At 40.1% G+C, this 22,036-nt stretch overlaps 1 protein-coding gene across 1 annotated transcript in view; it reads left to right on the top strand.

Moving 5' to 3' along the window:
* Nucleotides 1–19,859, top strand: part of LOC109038890 (uncharacterized) — a 75,099-nt gene extending 55,240 nt beyond the window's left edge. Inside the window, exons 2-6 of the mRNA XM_019054150.2 lie at nt 12,042–12,419; nt 13,707–13,947; nt 15,742–16,008; nt 17,485–17,931; nt 18,701–19,859. Of these exons, the coding sequence (XP_018909695.2) occupies nt 12,042–12,419; nt 13,707–13,947; nt 15,742–16,008; nt 17,485–17,924 (1,326 nt within the window). The 3' untranslated portion in view covers nt 17,925–17,931; nt 18,701–19,859. The remainder of the gene's footprint in view (nt 1–12,041; nt 12,420–13,706; nt 13,948–15,741; nt 16,009–17,484; nt 17,932–18,700) is intronic.
* The last annotated feature ends 2,177 nt before the right edge of the window (nt 19,860–22,036 follow it).

The raw sequence follows: 22,036 nt of genomic DNA on the forward strand, positions 1-22,036 counted from the left end.
CCAGAAATCAACTCCTTTACAAGACGCAAGCGGTCATAATTTATATTTTTTAATGGCAAAAGTTCGAATGCTGTCATTTTGTCATTGTAACTTCCATTTGATGTTTGTAGAAAGTGCTCGTTACTATCTCGCTCAGGGGTTGATTTCCGAACATCTCGCTGTGTAAATTGTTGTCTACGTAAAATTTTGAAGAGAAAACTAGTGACTCTTTTAATAGACTTGTCTGGTGGCCCAGTGTCAAAGTTTTTAGGTTTACTTCTCCTCCTGCAGAAGGAAACTATTTTTTTTTCTCTATATACCATCTAATCCATGATCTTCAAAAATTCCAGTATGAACCCAAGTTTTTAACCAATTTCACCTTGTAATAAATCGATTACCATTAGACTCTCTTGCCTTTAATTTCTAACCAATCAAAAATTTATAAAAGTTATAAAGTATAAAAGTGGCTTTATACATACATACATAGATCGATTACCACCAGACTCTCATGCCTTTAAATTTCTAACCAATCAAAAAGTTGTCATTCAAACTTCGATCGTAGTAATTTCGTGCATCGCTTAACAGGGTCTCTCAAAGACCACACATCAACCAAAGTCAAGAGTACGAGGTCCTTGCGTAGCTTCTCAACTGGATCGAGCATACTTATCGAAAAGTTTTTTTTTCCTCTTCCCGTGGCTGAAGCATAACTAACATGGAGCTTGACCGCTGGAGTCACCAACTCATCACGAGTCGAATGATATAAGGCGGTGGAGGCCGTGCCAGGTTATTCAATAACGGCTCTCCGCCTAAAAGTAACTACATAATGTCAGTAACTGCATAATATCGATGACTGCAGTATATCAGTTGCTGCATAATCTCAGTTTTCGGGTCTGGTTAGTCTAGTTTTCCTCCGCTACGTTATGCATGCCCTAGCGAATGCGAAACTGACCTGTGGATTGATTTTATTTTCATGCCTGATTGTTAGATCTTTATCGAATGATCTCGACCGATAAAACCCATCAATTACCAGGAGAGTGGGAAGAAAAAGGTCGTCGCATTGAAGAATAGCCTATCTTTCAAAATTGTTTAAGATTGGGAAGTTTTTCGATTTTGTAATAAACGCTTTTAAGCATAGTCTTTAACGAGGGCCGACCCTAACTTTAAAAAAAAAACCCAAAATTTGCACCAAGGTAAATGAATTATCATCAGAAAGATTAATTGTGTCCTTTATTTTTTTTCCCTCTGATCGGTTTTGTTTTCTCCTTTGGTCCTATTTATCGGTTTCCACAACGATTTTAATATTGTCACGTGTGATTGAGTGACATCACAAGAAAGAGGATTATTGTCTCAAAATATTTTTTCTTCTTCAAGATGGGTGACAAGTATGCAGTAATGAAATCTATCGTTGTGGCTAAAAATTATTTCATCGTCGACTCAAGAGTGCAAACCCATCATCGGGGTACCTCTTTGCAGAACTTTTTTAATTTATGTTGACTTTTTTAATTTTGTCACTATTCGGATTTTTTTTCTGGATTGATTGTCTCCAAGCCGGATCAGGAAATCTCCAAATTATTTTTGCAATCTTAGAATAGCTGCAAGCTCGGGGAATAGGAATGCCATTGAATTTTAAATTCAAATCTCTGTGGCCAGTAGCCAACCCAAATCTTGGTTTCAACTCTGTATCACGAGACGACAACTGCGACCTGGTAGATCTGTGAATGAATCAAAATCCAACACAATGATTCTTCACGATGCACAGCTTGCCGCATCCGGCGCAAGTTGGTCGATGCAACACGACAATAAAAATAACCTCGTTCGACATAAATTGCGTGTTCGACGCTTATTGTTAGTTATCACTGACACCTCCACTCCTTTCCTAGGTCTGAAACGAAGCCATACCGCAGGCACAAGGAATAGCGACTTATCATCCTCATCATGTTTTCGATTTCTTCCGAGAAACTTTTGCCTACCACAAATTGACTAATCACGCCTGAGCATTACACTCCGCGCATACCCGATTCATTTCCCCCGTTTCTCATTTTTCGTGGAATTTAGAAAAACGGTCTTCCGGTAAAATCGACGCATTTTCAAACGCAACAGCACGTTTCGGATAGTTGAGTTTAAATCTCTCTACACGCAACGCAGACCACCTTTAATACTCTCATCGGGAAATGCTTACGTACAGATAAAGATCCCATAAAGACCTTAGACGTTTTGTGTTAGAAACAACAAAATGTTTCCGTTTTTTTCTTGGTTTTTTTTTACACGATTCTGAACAACCAATGAGAGCGCAACTCCCAATTTTAGGATAGAAAACAGCGTTGCTTTCTTGAACAACATAAAAACGACTTGCTTTGAGCACGTTGCAGTTGTTGTACAACAATGTTGCTTCAGGGGTTCCCAAATTTTGTGCGTGAAAATAAGCTCCGCCCCCACAACACAAAACAAATTCGAACAAAATGCGATTATTGCTTGTTTTCACAACATGTTGCGAGTGTTGCCTCCGAACAAAAAACGACTTTTTTTTAACTTGAGATCCATGTTAAGTGTTCTGTTCAGGTGTTTTTAAAATCAGCGATCGTTCGAACTTCAGAACGTCAGTGATTCCACGTTGCTTGAAACGACGTTAAAAAATCGCGGATTTTGCATGGGCTTTAGGAAGCCTCGGCAACGATGCCGTCAGAACAGGTTTGTTGCGCGCGCCGCCGTGAGTAAAAGTTCATTGTCAGAGGAAGGGGGAGAGGGAGAATGAAAGCGAAGCGGAGATAGACCGGATCAGCTGCGATGAGCACGGATGTGGACGGTGTCCGCCGGTCGCGTCGTCGTCGTCATCATCGGTGGCGCAACGGTCTGCATCGATGACGGCACCGGCTCGCTCCTAGGTGCGTTTTTCAATGCAACAACTGTCCAACGAAAATAGACTACGTCCATCGCGCACCATTGGCAGACGTTTTTTTGCTGATTCCCCGACGTTTATAAACATTGGCTAATGGCTTTATTGGTTGCTAATGCATCCGCTCCCTATCTGTGCTAAGAAGAGCAGGGACAAAGAAAGACCCTCTATTGCTATCCTGGCAATGGAAGAAGCTTTTACTTTCGGGACTCCAACATTCAACTGTTGACTAACCTATTAAGTGGATGCTGAACAATGTGTCGGGTTCTTCGTTTCGCAAAGATTGGCGAACTTGTTTGGTTCATTGCGCCACCCGTAGCTCATCATCTATCTAGCAGGTAGGTCAGCAGCCAAAAAATGGGTGCTGCAGGGCTTTAGCTTCCTTATAGTTGTCCAATGGGAAGTTTTGAATTCCCGAAAGTAAAAGTTAAACGACAGAAAAGCTCCTTATCAATGGGGTCTGGGGGGCATAGAGAAGCACTCCATCAATGAGATCTGAAAGATTTCCTTAGCTTCAAGGGCGGGGGATGGGTTGCGGAGGGACTTTGTCAACTCCAAAAGGAGGAGTTTACGGGCCTTCTAGGAATAATTTTAAAAAAATGAGTGTCCTCACGAGTAATTTTAAGCTATTCCGGAAGTCAAAAAGAAGGAGTTCATGGACCTTCCAGGAATAATTTGAAATAATCGAGTGGCCTCACTAGTAATTTTAAGCTATTCTGACCAAAGAAGCGATTAATGAACTTATTTAACAAAATCCCTCACATATTATGGAGGGATCGAGCCAGAGCCCCCGACTTTCCTAAGTTCCATCTTTTCAGAGAGTGGACCAGTGATACCTTACCTAATTTTACATCTATGTTAACATCTCAAATATCCGTGGCATGCAAGAGAGCTCCATCATTGACCATACATGAGCCGTAGCTACGGAATGCAACAAAATCACTGAAGCAGGCGGGTGTTGATTTCCCCACGGCAGCGGATTAAAATCATTTCTGACGTGATTTTGAGGCCACTTTTCCGAGAACCTTGACACAGACTCCAGATCCGCGGCCGAAGACTCGGAGAGTTTCCTCGGCGGCATTGCGTCAACATCGCCACGCCAGTCGCCGCACGCAGTGGATCGAGTCAATCCGAGAGGTCGGAATGAAATTTTTGATTAAAACTCCAAAGTTTGATGTTTATTTTGTCCCATGTTACATTTTGAGGGGTGCTTTCAGAAGAAAATTTCATGAAGAAACCGACGAAACAACCTTTAAAACCTCAAAGTCTTGTAGGAACGGAGTTATTAGCTTTTAAAGTTCTCGAGCTCGATTCGCGTAACGCCATGAAAAGCTCGTGCATTTAATTTACTTGAATGGGCCTGGGGCAAACTTCAGCTAGAGCAAAAAATAACAGTTTCTACTAACAGAAACTGACTCATAAATCACGATGAGCGCATCGGAAAAGTCTGGAATACACTCCCGCCTTCAAAATCTGCGTGAGAAACATACATTGATTTAAGCTTCCCGCTTCAAAAACGATACTACGGTGCAGGTGAACATTCCCAAGAGGAGTCGTTCCATCTAACCCCTTGCGCACTAAGATGCTACGCAATATTCGACATAGTCCACCCCAAAATAAGGTCACCTGCAGACAAGATCTGAAGATCCGAACAATAAAAGATCGTCAGGTGGTTTTTCTTCAAAACCTTGCGTGACGCAATGTAAAATTCGGAAATAAACTCCCATACGTGGTTATGAACAACACAAATCAATCAGAAGTTAAAGTGCGCAAATGTCGTCATTTATGTTGCCAAATTTCCTCCCGTAAAATATTGTTTTTTAAAGAAATTCGTGAATATTTTTCCTTAAATATGTCAGATACTGTCGATCAAATTGCGAATGACACTCTCTGAAAAATTGGGGGAAATATGTCCACAAGTCTCCCTGAAAATTCGTATTTTATCAAAGGAGATTTGGCAATGCCTGAAGGCTCATACGTCATTTTTCCAAAGCGCGGCAGAGCAGGTGGCCTGTGGCCAACTTCCGGACTGGGCGTGGAGACAATGACAGTGGTCCAGCGCAGCATCATTGGTCCGTCGAGGAATCCTGGGTTCTTCTGCGTCCCCGTGAGGCCGCAATAAGCCGCCAACTTCCAAGTCCGCGATGCCATAATAACTGGTCTCCCCCTCCCCCCTCCGCATGACAACCCGCGCCAAAGTCCACTGCCCCCTGCCCCCTGTCGAGATGCTCGTCAATCGTGCAGGAGAAATCCGATTGCCCCAATGATGCAACCATCGTGTCGTTTCCGTTCGAAGGTGCGCGGATCTTCCCCTGGTTCTTTTCAAGGTGATTTTTGATAGTCCCTAGTCGAAGTCTGGAGATGATTCAATCGGTCAGTGGGCTGATTATTGCAATGGACCGAAAAAGCTATCGACATAGAAGACAAAGAGAAAATAGACTAATCTGATTAATAGCGGTGGAGAAAAGGTGCTGGGTCTACATTTCGCGGGGAATACAAAGCCGAGAAGTTTCCAAAAATTCCAATTAGAGTCAAGAAATTTTAACCCTTATGATTCTAATTTTTTTTTTAAAAAATTTTGATCCAATTGTAATTTTTAAAAACTTCTCGGCTTTTTTTTCCCCGCGAAATGGTGTAGACCTAGCACCACTTTCTCCACTCTGTTACATACAGTTTCGGGACATATTTTCAGTGTTTTTTCTCGTCTGACCAATAGACTACTATGATTTGACTAATCAACCCTATGTCCCTCGCTTCGACCGAGCGAGATTGACGAAACTACTGTGTGCAACTAATTGTGCTCCTAAGCCGCTCAAATTGCCATCACGCTCATTGAAGACGAACTCGGCCGGATGAGAGATACGTAAATAGTGGCAGATCCAGCAAGTTGGCAACATAGCTTTCTCTCCATTTAAACTTATGGGAATGAATCGATTCATTTCCATAAGTTTAAATGGAGAGAAAGCTATGTTGCCAACTTGCTGGATCCGCCTCTGCTTGCACCGAGGAGAATAATCAACGTGTGTTTATTGCGTGGATGGATTGAGCTTAAGTGACATAACTACTGCGCGCAACTATTCGTGTTCTGAAGCCGCTCAAATTGTCTTCTAGCTTATTGAAGGCTAACTCGACAGAATGAGATACGCAGTGAGCTAGTGAGCAGTGAAGTGAGTAATCCGTATGTATTCCTTGGCTTCGTACGGTTATTTTTTTTTTTTCATTTATTCGTCAGCATTATTCTCGTTATCGTCATTATTATTACGAACTATAGACTCTAAAAATTCTGAGGAAAAAAGTTCATTGCAAGGAATTTTGCAACGTCCGAAGTTCACCATTAAGTTGCTGATGGAAAAAAATTGCATTTCTTAATTGCAACGTTTCGCAAGATTATGGTTTATTTTTTCAAACAGAAATTAACTAAAATTTCCAGAATACATTTTTCGGCGGTACTCTTTTGAAAAAATTTAACTTGAGAAGAGAATTGGAACTTTGCAATCGGCGGCAGACATTTTTTTCGACTTCAGCCATCGATATGGCGTTTCTCTTCAGCACTTTTAATTTCTTACGCGACGCAGCGAGTACTATTATCGCACCGTTACGCGTTCCGTCGGGGCGGGCATTAACTTTACAGGATTTTAACGTCGATGACGTCAGGTGGCATCGGCAGACATGATTGAATCACCGATTGGATCACTGATGCATAATATGTGATCTAGACGCTGATTCGGCGTCGCGATGAGCGGTGGGTCGATTGACTGGAGCGCGTAATAAATTAGTCATGTCGATCGCCGAACTCACCGTCGTAGAATCAGCTGAGTCAGGACGTCAGATTAAGACGGTAAATGGTTAACGTCTCCGTGACCCCCTTCAGCAATGGGCTCCCACGCTGATTTTTTTAAAAAAAATAATGAAGTTAAGCAAATGATTTGTACTGAGAGTAAAGACAATACGAATCCATTTCTGATTGGTTCCCGTATTTTAGGCCTCCACAGTGTCACAAACGGGAATAAAGATTACATTTTCACCAATTGCAAATATTGTAAAGTGGAATGGACCGGAGAAGTAGGGGCACGGCAAGGAACAAACGGAATGAGAGAGGGAACGAACGTAGGAATTCGGGAATGAGTGGATAAAAGATTACGAAAAACGTTTCCCGTTTGTAACATCCATGAGCCGCGTTGTCTCAAACTCTCTCTATAAAGGGAGCCATTTAGCCAATAGACTCCAGCATTGACGTACGATTTGCCAAAAACTCTTAATGCGATGCTTCCAACGTGTTGTTTCTGCCGTGCTAAGGAAAAACTCCGTATGAACCGTCAGGCGTTGCCAAATTTCCTTTGATAAAACACAAATTTCCTGGTAAACTTAAGAATATTTTCCTTCCAATTTTTCAGATATTTTTGTTCGCAATTCTACCTAAAGTTCCTGAAAATGCCAAGGAAAAATATTCATGACTGTCCTCGCAAATAAACATTTCAGCAGAGGAAACGTGGCAACTTTCGAATGTACATACGGTGTTTTTCCTTAGCACGGCAGTGTTGTTACGGGTATGTGGCACTGCCAACATGATCTTCGGCCTTCTTCACGGCTGGAGGATGAGAAAAACGCACAAAAATGAACGAATTTCAAGACCAGTTGAGCACCGGAGAAACATGGACGAGGGGGGAAAGAGAGAAGGGGCGGTGCGAGCTTTATAAACGAAGAGGATCAAGGATGAGGAAGAACATTGAATAACACCTTGGAGAGAATGCGGAGGAAAGGGTCACGACCGAGGTCACTAAATTCAGTGAAAGTTTAAAGACGCCTCAGACAACTTGCACTCTCTTTTCATCAAGCGATCCCCTCTCGTCTTTGTATTGAAGCGGGCTTCCGCACTAAAAAAAAATTGCCACAAAACCATTTTATTTGAGAAAAAATTGCCTTGGGATTGAAGACAACTTTTGACTCAAATTTTTCTTGTTTTTGAAGGAGCAAATTTTCTTGAACAATTTTTACATTGATTTAACTGTGGTTTTTACTTTCTCGCTCCCCTTGCGGGCAGAGGGAGTATTGTCATCGTCCTCCCCCCCCCCCCAAAAAAAAAGAAAATTGAAATTTTTATGGTTTCTAGGCGTTTTAAGGTGCCTAGAGCAAAAAATACCATACTTGAAAAAATGTATGTCCGTCCGTCAGGCGTACCTTTTTTCTGTGCACATAACCATATCTCAAAATCTATGTGATCAATTTCATTCAAAATTTGCATGGAGGGCCACATCTATGGTCTCCTTATGCACGTTAAGTGATTTTTAAGTGTGACAAAATGTTTATTATCAATATTATTTAGGCATCACTGAAAAAAATAGTTCTGTTCACAAGGCTCCTGCACTTCTTTGGTAACAGTCACAGAAGCTTCCGTTATGAGGACAGAGTACTCTGTTCCGACGACTGAAGTTCTGTTCTCACAACAGAAAAATTCTGTAAGTAAAACGAAGAAACTGCAGGAGCTCTGTGAGCAGAAAGTTCTGTCGTCAGCACCATATTTTTTTCTGTGTAGCTCCGACGTTTATCCGTCATCGACCACCAGTCACCGTGTGGCAAAAAATCGCGTTGACCCCTGAATTTAACTTATCCCTTGCACGAGTACATTGCTTCAATTTAGTGCGTAATGGGGGGGGGGGGGTTAAAGTATTCTGTCCCTGTTTACTCTTACAGCCAATGGACCACTAGACAAGGTACGAATTTAAGCGATCTGATACATGTTTCTTAACCAGAATTTCACGTGGAAAACGATTCACACAACGAAAATTACGGAAACCAACTCCTAACGAAGATGTTAACGTTTTTATTTCACATTGGTTACGAGGAATTTGAACTGCCCGCTCACAAGAAACTCAAAACTCTACGTGAGTCAAATTGCCCACTACAACGGTTTCAGCAAGCTTCTCAATCGAGCAATGTTCATTTCCCATCATGTGTTGTTCAAACTATTAGCAATTTGCTATAACTGAGCCAAAGCGTCAAGATTAAGGTTGCCAGATTTTTATATCGCAAAGACTGTCATGATAACGTTTAGCGCGCGATGTGAATCACGTAGAGCATTGTGTTTTCATGAGCGGGTGGTTTGAATTCGTGCATTAAGAATCATTAAATATCTTCGTAAGGAATCAATTTCGGTAATTTTCGTTGTGTGCATCGTGTTTTACGTAAAATTTTGGTAAAGAAACATGTATCAGAATGCTGAAATTCGTACCTTATCTAGTGGTCCATTGAACAGCATGAGCAACTCACTCGTGGTCCACTGTGTTAGTCTTCGCCGTTGATTACCTCCAATCCGCTCAATGACTACGATCGCGGATAATCTGGGAGGCAGAGTAAGCCCGATTTTAATCAAGCAGTTGCATAATATACTCTAGTTCCTGCATTTCAAAGACATCAGTTTTTTTCCCGCCTACTCCCTCCGCCATCGTGTTTTCACGATGCAAGTCATTTTATGGTGACTCACAAAAAGTGGAACAGCTCAATTGTATCGGAGCTAGGATTTTTTTTCAGGGACCGCAGAAAAATTGCGAACGGTAGTAAGTCGTCCATCTGTAACCCAATTCCGGAGCCACGAAACGTCAAATAATCGTCTCGGAAAGCCACTTTGAAATCTTGTAAAAGTTTTTTTTTCGATGTTTTACCATGTATCACACACAGTCTATCAGAATAGATACATTTAAGCTCAAGTTAAACTGAGTAAATTCAGTACAAATTGTGTCACTGAATGTAGAGTACATACGGAAAAAAAGAGGTAGGGGTTAGGTCCGAACTGTTGGATGATATGGACATTCCCAATTAATTGTCGTAGTATCCCAATTAATTGTGGTAGTATCCCGATACATTAGGTTACTAACCCAAATGTTGCGGTACTACCCCAACTTGAGTTGCGGTGCTACCAAAATTATTTGGAAATGTCTATATCATCCAACAAATTTGGGTAGTAGCACAATTTTAGGGGATAACCCCTGACACTTTTTTCCGTGTAAATTATGCAACGTTATGTAACATTAAACGTGGCTTTTCTAGGCAAATATTGGCATATTAATTGACTTCACTTACCCTAAAAACCTCTAGTCACTCATTTTGCAAGGTTCAAACCTACAAATCTTATTTAATGCCGCTTATATCGGGCTATAGGACCATGCCGTCGCGACGCGCTTGGGAGAGGCAATGCGTGTCTGGAGAGTCAAAGCGCCTTACCTTCTGTGCGTATGCAACACGGTCATCCATAGAGCCCGAATAGTCGCATCCTTGCGTTGTAATCAAATCGGTTGTATCGTTTTGTATTCGTCGCATGCGACATCAGCTGAATTGTTTGTTTTACACCGTGACTTAATTGCAGTGTTGCCCATTGTGCCGATGAAGTAAACGATTACTGATTTTCATCGCAACATTGTCGATTTTTCGAGAATTGAATCGTTTAAATGTATCACAACGTTGCGAAAAACTCAAATTTGCAAGACTTTAGGTATCTGAGCATGATTTGTAGAGTTTCATGTACCTTACTTCAACGTGTCATGCAGTGTTTAAATTTCCCTCTCCCTTTTATAAAAACTAATTTTGAATTTTAAGTGCGAAATTGTTAAAGGCCCATCCTGGTAAACTGCACGCAATTTAAAATAAAAACAATGTATTTTCTTCTTTCGAAAAAATAAAATTCGGCCGGAAAGCCAATATCACATGCCTAAATACACAAATATGATTTCTCAGGTGCAATGGCGAAACTATAACACAACACAGTCTGATACTTACATCACAATATTCGTAAGCCTGATCCTTCGGGTCAACATTCAGCGGGGACCACCGAGCCGATCCGGGCACGCACCGAAAAAAAAATCTCGGTGTATTTACTGAGAAAAGGGTAAAATTACCAAGAATTCAGGGTTCTATTTGATCCCAATTTTTTCTTGGTAAAATTACCATTTATGGAATTGGTAATTTTACCGAGAATCTCGGTAAAATTATTGAACTTTCTCGGTAATTTTACCGGACCTTGGTAAAAACGCCAATGTTTTTTATCGACTGTGGTAGAATTACCGAGATAAAATGGCAAAGTTACCGGGAATTGATTACCAATAAAAGTGGTATTCTTACCTGAGAAAAACAGTGAAAATACCGGTTTTTAGGTAAGCTTACCAGTCTGTTTTGGTAAAACTACCGATAATTGGTAAAAAAAAGTGAGATGGTAAAGGTACCAACGGACCTTGGTAAAAACGCCGAGAATTTTTTTTCAGTGCGTGTGGTGTGGTACCGACTTGACCGTCCCGATCCCCGATGGCCGGAAAAATAGAGGGATCGCGCGGCGGGTCCCACGCCCCTTGCACCCTTTGAAAGGTCGCGCGGTGATCCCGTTCGTCCCGTCGAGAGATGCGCGATTTTTCGTCATTTCCGGGCGCTTTTTTTCGGTCAGCATTCGACTGCCCGAGGCGTTTGTCGTCATGGAAATCAACGAGGTTGATGGATTTACGGCGGAAGCGTACTTCAAAATTTTACGTAAATTAAGTATATTCACACAACGGGAAGTTCGGAGATCAACTTTTGAACGAGATACAAACAAATCGATGACCAAAGTGCGAAGCCACGGATCTCCTTTTGCGACGTTGCAGAAGCAAACTCTCTGCCACACTCAACGGAATGTTTTAAAACTATCTTAATTTTTTTTCTCCCTTGGTAGAATATCCTGTATATATTTCGAGCTATCAAGTTATCAGTTGCTTGCACTCCTCTCAATCCGCGGCTCTTCAAAACTTCTACTGAGGTTAGGTCTTCGCACCCCCCAGCGTGTTTCAAGGGCGAGTTTTCATAGGCAGATACTTCGGAACCGGCTGGTGGCGGAAGAGGGGGTTCGGGAGGCTTCCCCAGAAAATTTTCGAAAGTTCAAAGCATCTAACATTCAATTTGAGTCAATTTTATCATTTATAAGTTCCAAATACAAGCTTTCCGTACTTCTTTCCTTCGTTTCTTTCTTTGCTTTTTCTTCCTCCTCTTTTTCACGCCGCGGGCGGGGGGGGGGGGGGGGGGGGAGTGGCGCACGCCCCTTCGCCCCCTTGAATTAGCCTATGCCAGTTTTGGAGTGTGCTCTGATTTTGGAGAAACGTAACAAGAAGAGCATTTTTGTGTGTTAATTGTGCGTGTTTTGATATGTCGGCAGGTGGGGACAAGCTTGCTGCTTGCAGCGCTGTCGGTGGCGGCGCGGAGCGTGGCAGGCGCCGGGATCTCGAGCACGACGGCCTTCCCGACGACGGTGACGATCGGGGGTCGGGCAGGAGGGGGAGGCGCCACGACGCCCGGGGGCGGGGGCACGACCCCCGAGCGAGCCGCCCGCTCCCTCTTCGACCTGGACGCCACCCTCCGGCAGTGGGTCGACTCCCCGGTCCCCGAGCAGGAGCTCAAGGCCGTCCGCGAGCAGATGGCCAGGACCAAGCGCAACGGCGACGACTTCCTCACGTCGGCGCTCACCTCCAAATCCGGATTCCTCGAGTCCCTCAAGACCGCCTACGGGGACATCCAAGCACCCTCCACCTACCCTGTAAGTACAATCATCAGCTCTGTCCGACCATATAGTACATAGAGTCGTAATATAAGTGGGAGAGCTGGCGCCACTTTCAAGCAGTTTCCTGGTCCCGAATTCCGAGACTCTGTGCGGCGCCGGGTCACTTTTTCAATTCATAATCGATTGTTTCCGATACAAGGGGACCCGGTCATGGAATTACTACGTATTCCGCGCCGCCATTTTGGATCGAATATGTATCGAAAAAGTCACCCTCGCACCGGGCTCGGAACTCGTCGAGCAGAACATGGCGCCAGCCCTCCCATTTATGTTACGACTCTATGTACTCTATGTGTCCGACAAGGCTGTCATTTCACCCGAATCCCAAGGGCGCGGGGCTGAGGGACCGTCCATAAAATACGTAACGCCATGGTGTCTAGGACTGGGAAATCGGGATTCATCGAAGAATGAAGGAGGTTAGGGAAAAATTAGGGAACATTTTACAAAAATCGGGAATCTCTTCTTCTCCTGCTTTGAGTGCATGTTGTTGCACCTGAACTGCTTTATGCACTTCAATGAAATATTTGAATCTTCAAATCATCAGAATAATGGAGAAGTTTTCATTAACAAGGAAATATTAACATCAGAAACAATTATAGATTAAAAAGTTGGATGTGCGCCAAAAATCGTTTGAAAAATGATGAAAAATTCGATAGTTTTTCACAAGCAAATCCCGAAAGTGGGAGAAAACTTCGGTTTTCCATAAGGGAATGAGCATGGTTAAAAATTCCAGTCACCATGTGTAACGCTGAAACCCGTTTTTGACAATCCTTCCCCTCTTAACGTAACCGTAACACTAGTCTATATCCTCTCATAAAATTACGTAACGCTTATTTTGACCTTCCCTCCAGTCAGCGTTTTGTGATGAATGTTGAAATTACTGATTTTGGTCAGTTTTCAAGTGATTTTCCAATGCTTTTCTATTGTCAACCCGCCCCTTTATCCTTCGCAATAATTTTTACAACTATGCCATCCCCCTAAATCTACTTAAAATGAAGCTGTTTGCTGTTGCAATGTTGCATGTCTCCTCAGTAGAACGAATTAAAGCTTCCATAGTATCCTAGTCTTTTTCATCTCCTTTGCCCCGTCGCTCCTTGGACGTAAGGGCGTATATCTATTTCCTCAAGAGCCGAGAAAAGCATAGAATTTTATGGAGGACAGGGCTCACGTGAAAATTGAGGTACGCCTCTACATCTGGAGAACGACGACTTATCCATCATTGGAAGCAGTTGTGGGTTTTATTTCTCAGTTATCCTATGATTTCAGGAGCCCGAGAAGAAGTCATTCAATTTGTTGGGTTTTAAGAAGGCCATTTTTGGAACCCTTCTGCAAGCCGTGAAGGCTATCACAGGAGGGGTGATAGCATTGAAAGGTCAGCTGATCAAGGTAACAGGTCACATCGCTGCAACGAAAGGTAAAGTGCTTGCAACAAAGGGAGATGTCATCTCCGAGCTGGGAAGGCACATCGCAAGCAAAGCGCTAGCCCAGCCATTCTATCACTACGAAGGTACTCCACCCTTAGATCAATCTAAATCAGCTGTGTTTAGTTACTTTGTCAAACTTCTAGGTAATCCCACATTTTAATTATTTCTCGAGGAGAGTGGAGGAGTGGCGCATGGGGTGAAGCATGTTTGCTACTTTTATGAAAAAATTGACCATAGAATATGGTCCAGATTGGCAGGAATTTTGAAATGCAGTGTTGCTGAAGGTGTAGGGGCATGGAGATATTGCGGCTGCAGTCAGCATACAGAACTTTCCCGGATTCAAGGTCTCAAAGGTGGTCTCCTTAAATCAATTTTAATGAGATTCTTAGAAAAGAGGAGGGAAAACTATTAGGTGTCTCCTCAAGCTCTCTTGACTCACTGAATTTTTATTTTCTGTGATTGTCAGAGGCCATGCCTAATAAGTTTACGCATTTTTAGACTGTGACGTAAGATCCGCCATCTTGATTCTTCCATTATTACTTTACCTGTAAAAGTGACGTCAGATGATCCTCTGCCGGAGTCTAGAAGTACGTAAACTTCTTTGGCATGGACTCTATATCTAAAACTCTACCAGGCCGATTGCCATTATTCAGCTTGAAGCAGACAATAAGTTCCAAATGAGCCAGCTTTGTTTAATTTTTCAAATCGCGAGCCTGGGTTTCGATTTCCAATTTTTTTCCCCGAGATGCATTGCGTCTGTCCGGAGCTAAGTAAGCCAAGGGAGACTTGCTTCTAAACAATTTTACCAAGAATCTCTTCTTTGCAGGCGAATAAAATGAGCTTCACGTTCATCATGATTTTTAATCAAAAGCGAGGCAGTTGATTTCTCAAATTTTGTATTGTGTGCACAGTGTAGGTTTACTTGACTATGTATTTTTGTTTGGGAAATTAGGTGCATGAGAAGCATCTGGTGTGGTGCGGCACCATTTTTGTGTGTGTTTGAGTTGATCTGATAGTCATTTGTCATGACAGGGAGTGTCGTGTGGGGATTGGTAAATGCAACTTCAACTAGAATAAAGCTGTTGTTCATCATCATTACTGTGTTGAGTTGTTTTAGCACTGCTTACAGCAACGGTGGCAAGGTTTTTTTTTCAAAACATCTTCCCTTCATTTTAAATTGTGCCTCTAGTTCAAACTTATATCTGAGAGGTACTATTAATCGTGAATGAACATCCTCTATGAATTTTAGAAACCTCGTAAAAAGAACCCTAAAAGCCTAAAAACCCAAATTTTCGATGGACAATGGGAATATGGTTTTGATTTTGCCTCTTGTTCTATTGCTGCCTTGTTTGCAAAAAATAATATGAACACATGTTTGGGAAATTATGGACAAAATTTACAAGTCATGACTTTTATTTAATGCCTAGCATTGAAAGAACTACCACCTATGAGGCTAGACTGGAGCAGGTGGAAGTTTTTATAAATGTGTTTTAGAAATGGTACTTCGAAGTTTTCCCAAAGTGGGCTCAAGTTAAAACCTTCAAAAACTTTGTTCGAAAGGTGTATTTTAAATTCAAAAAGAAGGCAGAAAAAGAAAAAATCGTGCCAATTTTCCTAGAGGCTTCTAAAAGGATTTATCTTGTAAGAATTTAACATTTAAATGAAAAATTAAAAATTGATGACTCAATTTGATGTTTCAATTTTGCAAGAATTGTTTTGCATGATCTGTTAGTCTCTTTAAACACTTTAAAGAAGAAATCCCTCCTTGCTAGGATTATTTTCTACTGTCATACTATTTAATTATTTCATTGAAGCAGGCATTATTTGAGCAGGCCTTATTTGAGGTTTTACCTAATTATTCGATATGATTCGATCAGGTCTAGGTGGAGGACATACAGGGTATTCAGCACCATCTGCCCCATCATATGGTTACCATGGCTACGGCAGTTACCATTCCTCATATCCAACAGCACCTGTGTATGGACCCCCACATCACAGCAGTCACAGCAGTTATCCATCAGGGCCCTCCTCTTATTATACTGACTATCATCGTTTGTCAAGACAGTCGAAGCCAGGCTACCCTGCCCCAAACGTACCAGGTGCTCCCGCCCCAGCCGGAGCTCCTCAACCACATGCTGGTCAACGTAAGTTATTCGTCGTTCAATCATCTCTATTTTCATCATTTAACATGCTGACCACTTGATATTTTACAATAACCAGCAAGCCCATCCAACAATAGACTATTGGTCATAATAGAAAGACACAACCACTGAGCAGTCAATTTTAAACTTTTTTGATCGTTCTTAAAAAAGGAGACCTTTGCCAAAGATGCAAACTTTTCATCAAAGCTATTTTCGTTGAGTTAACTCCAAAATCAAATTTCAAGATTTTGATGGAAATCTATCGCTAGTTTCCTGAAGAATAGACTGTAACAGGTCTAATTCCTTTTTGTGCCAATCGAATAAGTAAAATTGTGATATAATCCTACCATTGTGGGTATGTTTTCTCTGCATGTAACAATTTCCATTCACAATTAACCCTCAAAGAAGTGCTTGTTAATCCTGTACAGACAAGCAATTGAATTTCTGCTCCAGTTTTGCAAATTTGAAGAGAGAAAAAATCACCTACCTCCTTATTTCTGAATGAATTCTTAAACAATTTTGCTTGGAGGTGTCCATGTGTGTGTTGAGCCTCATCAATGAAATGGAAAGCTATGTTGAGAGCTCGATGGTGTGCTTTAATAATTCATCCCAGAATCAACATTTTATTAAACAGAAGCGTCAGAATAATTAATTTTGTTCGCTCTGCAATTAGGATCAATTTCAACTTTATGTGGGATAAATATTAGTTCTGAAGTGGACAAAAATAGGTTTGCAGATTTTTCACAATAACTCAGCTAAAAACGCAAAAACATAGCGATCTAGTTGCAAGACACTGTCTCAATACATAAAGTACCACATCAATGTGAAATTTCATCAATCTTACTCTAACTATAACTTCAGGGCAGCGTACTTAAAATCTACACAATTTTAAGGGGTCATGATTTCATAATATAGTAAGATGTGGTAGGTTTTTCTTAAAATGTTAAAAAGTGTCTTTGGTAAGGAGCGACTGTGTGGCTTCCTACTCTGTAAAATCAGAAAAAGAATATTCAGAGATAATTCAGCCATTTACTCATAAATGCTCAATTTATCAAGATCTCGATGATCGAAATCGATATTTTTATGACAACCAGACAAAAGTTCTGCACTATTTTAATTAGCAAGTTCAAAATTGAAACAGGTCCTAAAATTTTCATTTTATTTATTCAAGGATCAGTTGAGCTATCAATAAGCCAAGTAGACAAAAACCAAAACACATTCATAAAAATCGAGTCATAAGTTATTTTGAGTTTGATTAGTAACGCACTTTTTCTTGCCCCAGGAGTGTAGCCTGCAAAAAAGATACATATAAGTAATATTATAAACACAATCCGAAATATTTAGTCTAATGAAAAAGGAAAACTTCAAACCTCTCTTTCACTGTTATCCGCTAATGTGATTTGGTTTCTCCAGAGTATATTGAGTGTAAACTTGCAAATTTAAAGTTCATGAATGCGTTTTTCTTATATTATCTTCCAGTACCTCCAGGAGTTCAAGCTGGACTGTTGGTTCTGAAACCAGTGCAGGTTCCTTTGGGACACAATGGACACACTCAAGGCCCTCCTTTACTACCGAATAAAGCTGCCACTTTACCCCCCTCAACGTACTCCAGTGTCCAACCGTCTGGGTTCTCCCACCCGCCTCCACCTGTCAATGTCAATGTTAACCCTCAGCAGTCACCATACTCAGTAGCCCCTCAACTTTTCCACAATCCTGTGCAGCCACGATACCCACCCAGTAGTGGTGCCTATCAGGTCAATCCTAGCCCAGAGTCTTTTGAAAACTACGACCAACAGGAGTCTCGGTTTCAGTATCCATCGCAGCCAAACCAAAATGGGTATCACGAGGCGACCAAGAGGTCGCCCATCAAGCGCTTATTCGAAGTGCCAACTGGACCTGGTTATGATTTTGCCTCATAATTCTTGTGTGAGTACAGTTTCCTTGTAATTTCATGAGCCTTTACAATCAGATGTTTTCAGGCAAAATAATTCTCAAAAACGCACAATGTACATAGACGTTTCTAAATGTAGAGTTTCGTTCTAATCATGATTCCCATTAAGGAATCTGACACGCTGAAGCTGCGAGTATGAAAAATTTAATTTTGCCTCTTTTTTTAACTTAATTATTCTTACTTGTTTAAAGCATAGTTTCAACTTCATTGGTCGCCCTGCATAAGATACAACCCCTTTGAGGTAAAAAAATAACAGTGCTTGCCAAAGCGATGCCTCAAAAATTGGTGCAGCTCAAATTCTTGTTGTCTTCTTACTTTCTTGTAGATTATCATCCTCCATTATCCAAAGTCTCAATGGCCTCTGAAATTTGCAATTGCCTCCTGAAAAATTCTACTTACCAACCTGAACGGCCTTTTAAAATTTTAGTCAAAGTTCAAACGCTGCAAAAGGTACCTTTGGGACTTATGATTTCAATTCTTTTTACCTCCTAACCAACTTGCTACTTCATTTTAAATTGTAGTAACGGAATTGAAACTAAAAATGTGGAAAATTAATGAAATATGGGAAATTTATCATTTTAAACTTTTTAAGTAAGTACCTAAATAAATAAATAAGTAAAAAATTTTACTTTCCTGATTACCTTTCAAACTGGGCAAAAATTATATCCCATACATCACTCATTGAATGTATTGTGTTTCACAACTGCTGAAAGCCATTGAAATAAATTGTTTCTTGTATTTCAGAACTTCAGCTGAGATTCCTCGCAACCAAACAGTTGAAAATGTTACATGTGATTTTCGCTCAAATGAATACAGTCTAGTCATGAATGGCGTACTTCATCCTTACCACTCATCAACTCAGGCGAAGAGGGTGATTTGTTAGCAAGGAAACCAGAAATGGAACCTTCAGTGACCTTTCATACTGGCCTCTTTTGTTGATCACACGATCCTACTTTTGTTACCATTAATTTTATCCTTTACTTGTGTAAGATACACTTTGGTAGACCTGCTAATAGACTGTGTAATTCTTTTGCGAGTGAAGGCAGGTCACATCCCAGACTGACGAACTTATGTCAGGAAGCTCCTGAAAGTTGTCAAAAATCACTTAGCAGTTTTTTTGTTTCTGACCTCAGTCTGACGTCAGAACTGGATCCTTTTTTTACAATATCTCTTCCTTTGTTTAGGAATAAGGTCATTCGCAAACTTAAAAAAAACTGGAACAGCTGTGTTTCAGTTAAAAGTATCAAAATTAAAATTCAGATAAAAGGATGGAAGAGTTGAAAACATTTCCTTCCAAATTTTCCAATTATGTTTTAATTCAATTTATTAAATTTAATTCATAGTTAGTTTAAAAGTTTGGGATGGTGTTTTTCAATTTAACTGAATTTTTAAAAAAAATTGTGAATAGTACGCCGGTCACAAAAAGAATTATTCAAGAATGAAAAACCTCCAAACATGTATCATGCGTTTCTTAGACATGATTTGTCCTTCGTTTTTTTTTTTTTTTTTTTTTTTTTTTTTTTTTTTTTTTTTTTTTTTTTTTTTAAATTGCCTTTTTAGTCTAAGTCCTTAAAACTTTGCCTGAGAACAAGTTCACTGAATTCAACATAGCCAAGGACCCATTTTCTGGTTCCTAAATCATCATTGTGAAGCGCTCAGCCGATAACGAGTGCTGTGCAGATTCAACCCGTTACTAGTTTACCAGAATATTAATGCTGCATCAGTTATACAGTACGACAGCTTGTCAACAAGTTAACAGAAAAATGCCTCACATTTTTAGAGAAGATCAGCTTATAAGATTATTTTTAATGCTTTTCATGATAAACTGCAGAGAGTTTCTTAGTTCTTAACTTTTCTAGTTTCACTGAAAATGGTGTAGTTTTTAAAAGGGTGAAATTTTGAACTTGTTCATCACGCACATTTCTTTAACCTTAAATAGAATATTCACCCCTCTCCTTTCATTTAAACAGCATTTTTCAGTATTAAATTAATGCAGGATATTGAATTGCCAGTTTTCAGTGGATGGAGTATCAAAATATGTGATTTTATCTATCCCTTTCAATTCAAAGCACAACATTATGAAACTATACAGTGTCAGTCCAGTGCAATTCGCCAAAAAATATGTTAGGATGTTATAAATTTTATTTGTGTATCCTCACACTGCTATGTTCCCTTTTGAAAAAAACTGTCATCCTTGATACCGGTACGATGGGTAAACATGAGTTCTTCGCCTATAGTATCCACTCTTTGCAAGAAATTTAAGTTAGTATTTTGTAATTTTTATAGACTCTCAAACTAGATGTTTGAATGAAAATCAAATATTTTGCACTGTAGTTGTTTAAGTTAAAGAATTTTGTAATTTATGTTGTGTAATGTATATTATTGTACCATAGTCTTTGTACAGATATTTTAGTGTTTAACACAAGTTTTGTGTTGCTGTTTATTGGTGCATGAGAATCCTCATGAGTACTGCTGTGGAGGGATCCTTCATTAAAATTTTCTCGCTCAGTCTTCTCGCAAATCTGTTCTTGATTTTAACCGTAGAGAGTGATACAAAAATTCTGCACCATCCCTACATGACCCTTTTGGTTCTTACCCTTTCCCTAAAATTATAGGGGGTCTCAAACTGTCGTTTCCTTTGACCTAGGAGCACTCACAAAATTTCAAGTCTCCATATTTTGTTCAAAAGTTACAGGTATGATGCTGAGTGGCGTGGGACTTTTGAATCACTCTGTATATGTGGTTATTGAGAATGGAAGGATTCTGATCTATGAGCAATAAATACAATATCTCAACAGTTTGCTCTTTTGCGCTGACTCAATCAAAATAATACAAACCCCGAAGGTAACTCAGTGGAATTAGTAAGGCTAAAAACCTTATACTTACCCCTCCCCCCCTTTTTTTTGAAGAAAAATTGGCAGAATACTTTTGATGAAAGTAATGTTTAATAAAAATGGACCATTGGATAGGGCAAGAAATTAGGAACAATAAACTTGTTTTCTCATCAGACTTTCATGCAAAACTTGTTGCATGTATTGTAAACTTTCAAAAGGAGGGATTTTGATGAGGGCTGTTTCTGGGCCCACAGTTATTGAATTTCCTTTACTCTACGAGTTTTTGCTCATTGAAGGTCTATATTTTACTGTTAGCATCATGTTTTGGTCATTTCTGGTCTCTTTTCATGTCTAAAATTCACCTAATCATAGGTCTGAAGACCGATTTCCGCAAAAAATATGGATTTTTCGGCATTCAATTATAGACCCTTGAAATTCGCATTTTTCGTCTAACTCGGCCTTAGACCCATGTTAAGTAAGATGTAAACTAGAAAAGAGACTGAAAATGACCATATCACGATGGGCTCCATAAAATATGGACTTTCAATGAGCAAAAAATCGTAGAGTTAAGAAAATCCAGGATGGGCCCAAGAACGACCTTTGTCGATACCCTTCCTTTGCTCAATAGTGAGAAATAAACGTTTATAGGTTACATTATAAACAGTAAATGCAAACTTCCTGCTCGCGAAAACATCTTAGTCAAGACAGGCGGTATTAGGCATCGAAATCAATCTTTTTGTCAAGCTAATATGTAACTAGACCTTAGTTAACTATGACAATCATTTGCTTTCCCTTCCCTCCAATTTCCTTTCACAAAATATCGTAATTGTGGAATCAACAATCCTATATAATCGAAAATCGGAATTCAAGGAGTCATAATTAATTTTAGTGTAGAATGTACAGTGTACATGTGTGATAACTTACTTATAATATTGTAAATCCAAAGTTTTTGAAATATATTTTTCTATCGTACTTAATTATATTCTTCTTTTTTATCTTTGTTCGTATTATTTGAAAAGTCACATCCACAAGACACAATTAATTTGGGTGTAGGTAATATGATTTTACTGCTGTGTGGGAAACTAGTTAACCTTTTAGAGAAGGAAATAAATCTCAGGAAATTGTTTTTCATATTTGTGGGGCTAAGACCTAGGACATTAAGTTCATATTAGTAGCCTTACACTAAATTATGACATATTTGAGTGGATAATTTTCCTCTAGAATCGTGCCTTCGCGAAGAAATTTG

Source organism: Bemisia tabaci, chromosome 1 (assembly GCF_918797505.1).
Source record: "Bemisia tabaci chromosome 1, PGI_BMITA_v3".
Classification (NCBI taxonomy): Eukaryota; Metazoa; Arthropoda; class Insecta; order Hemiptera; family Aleyrodidae; genus Bemisia; species Bemisia tabaci.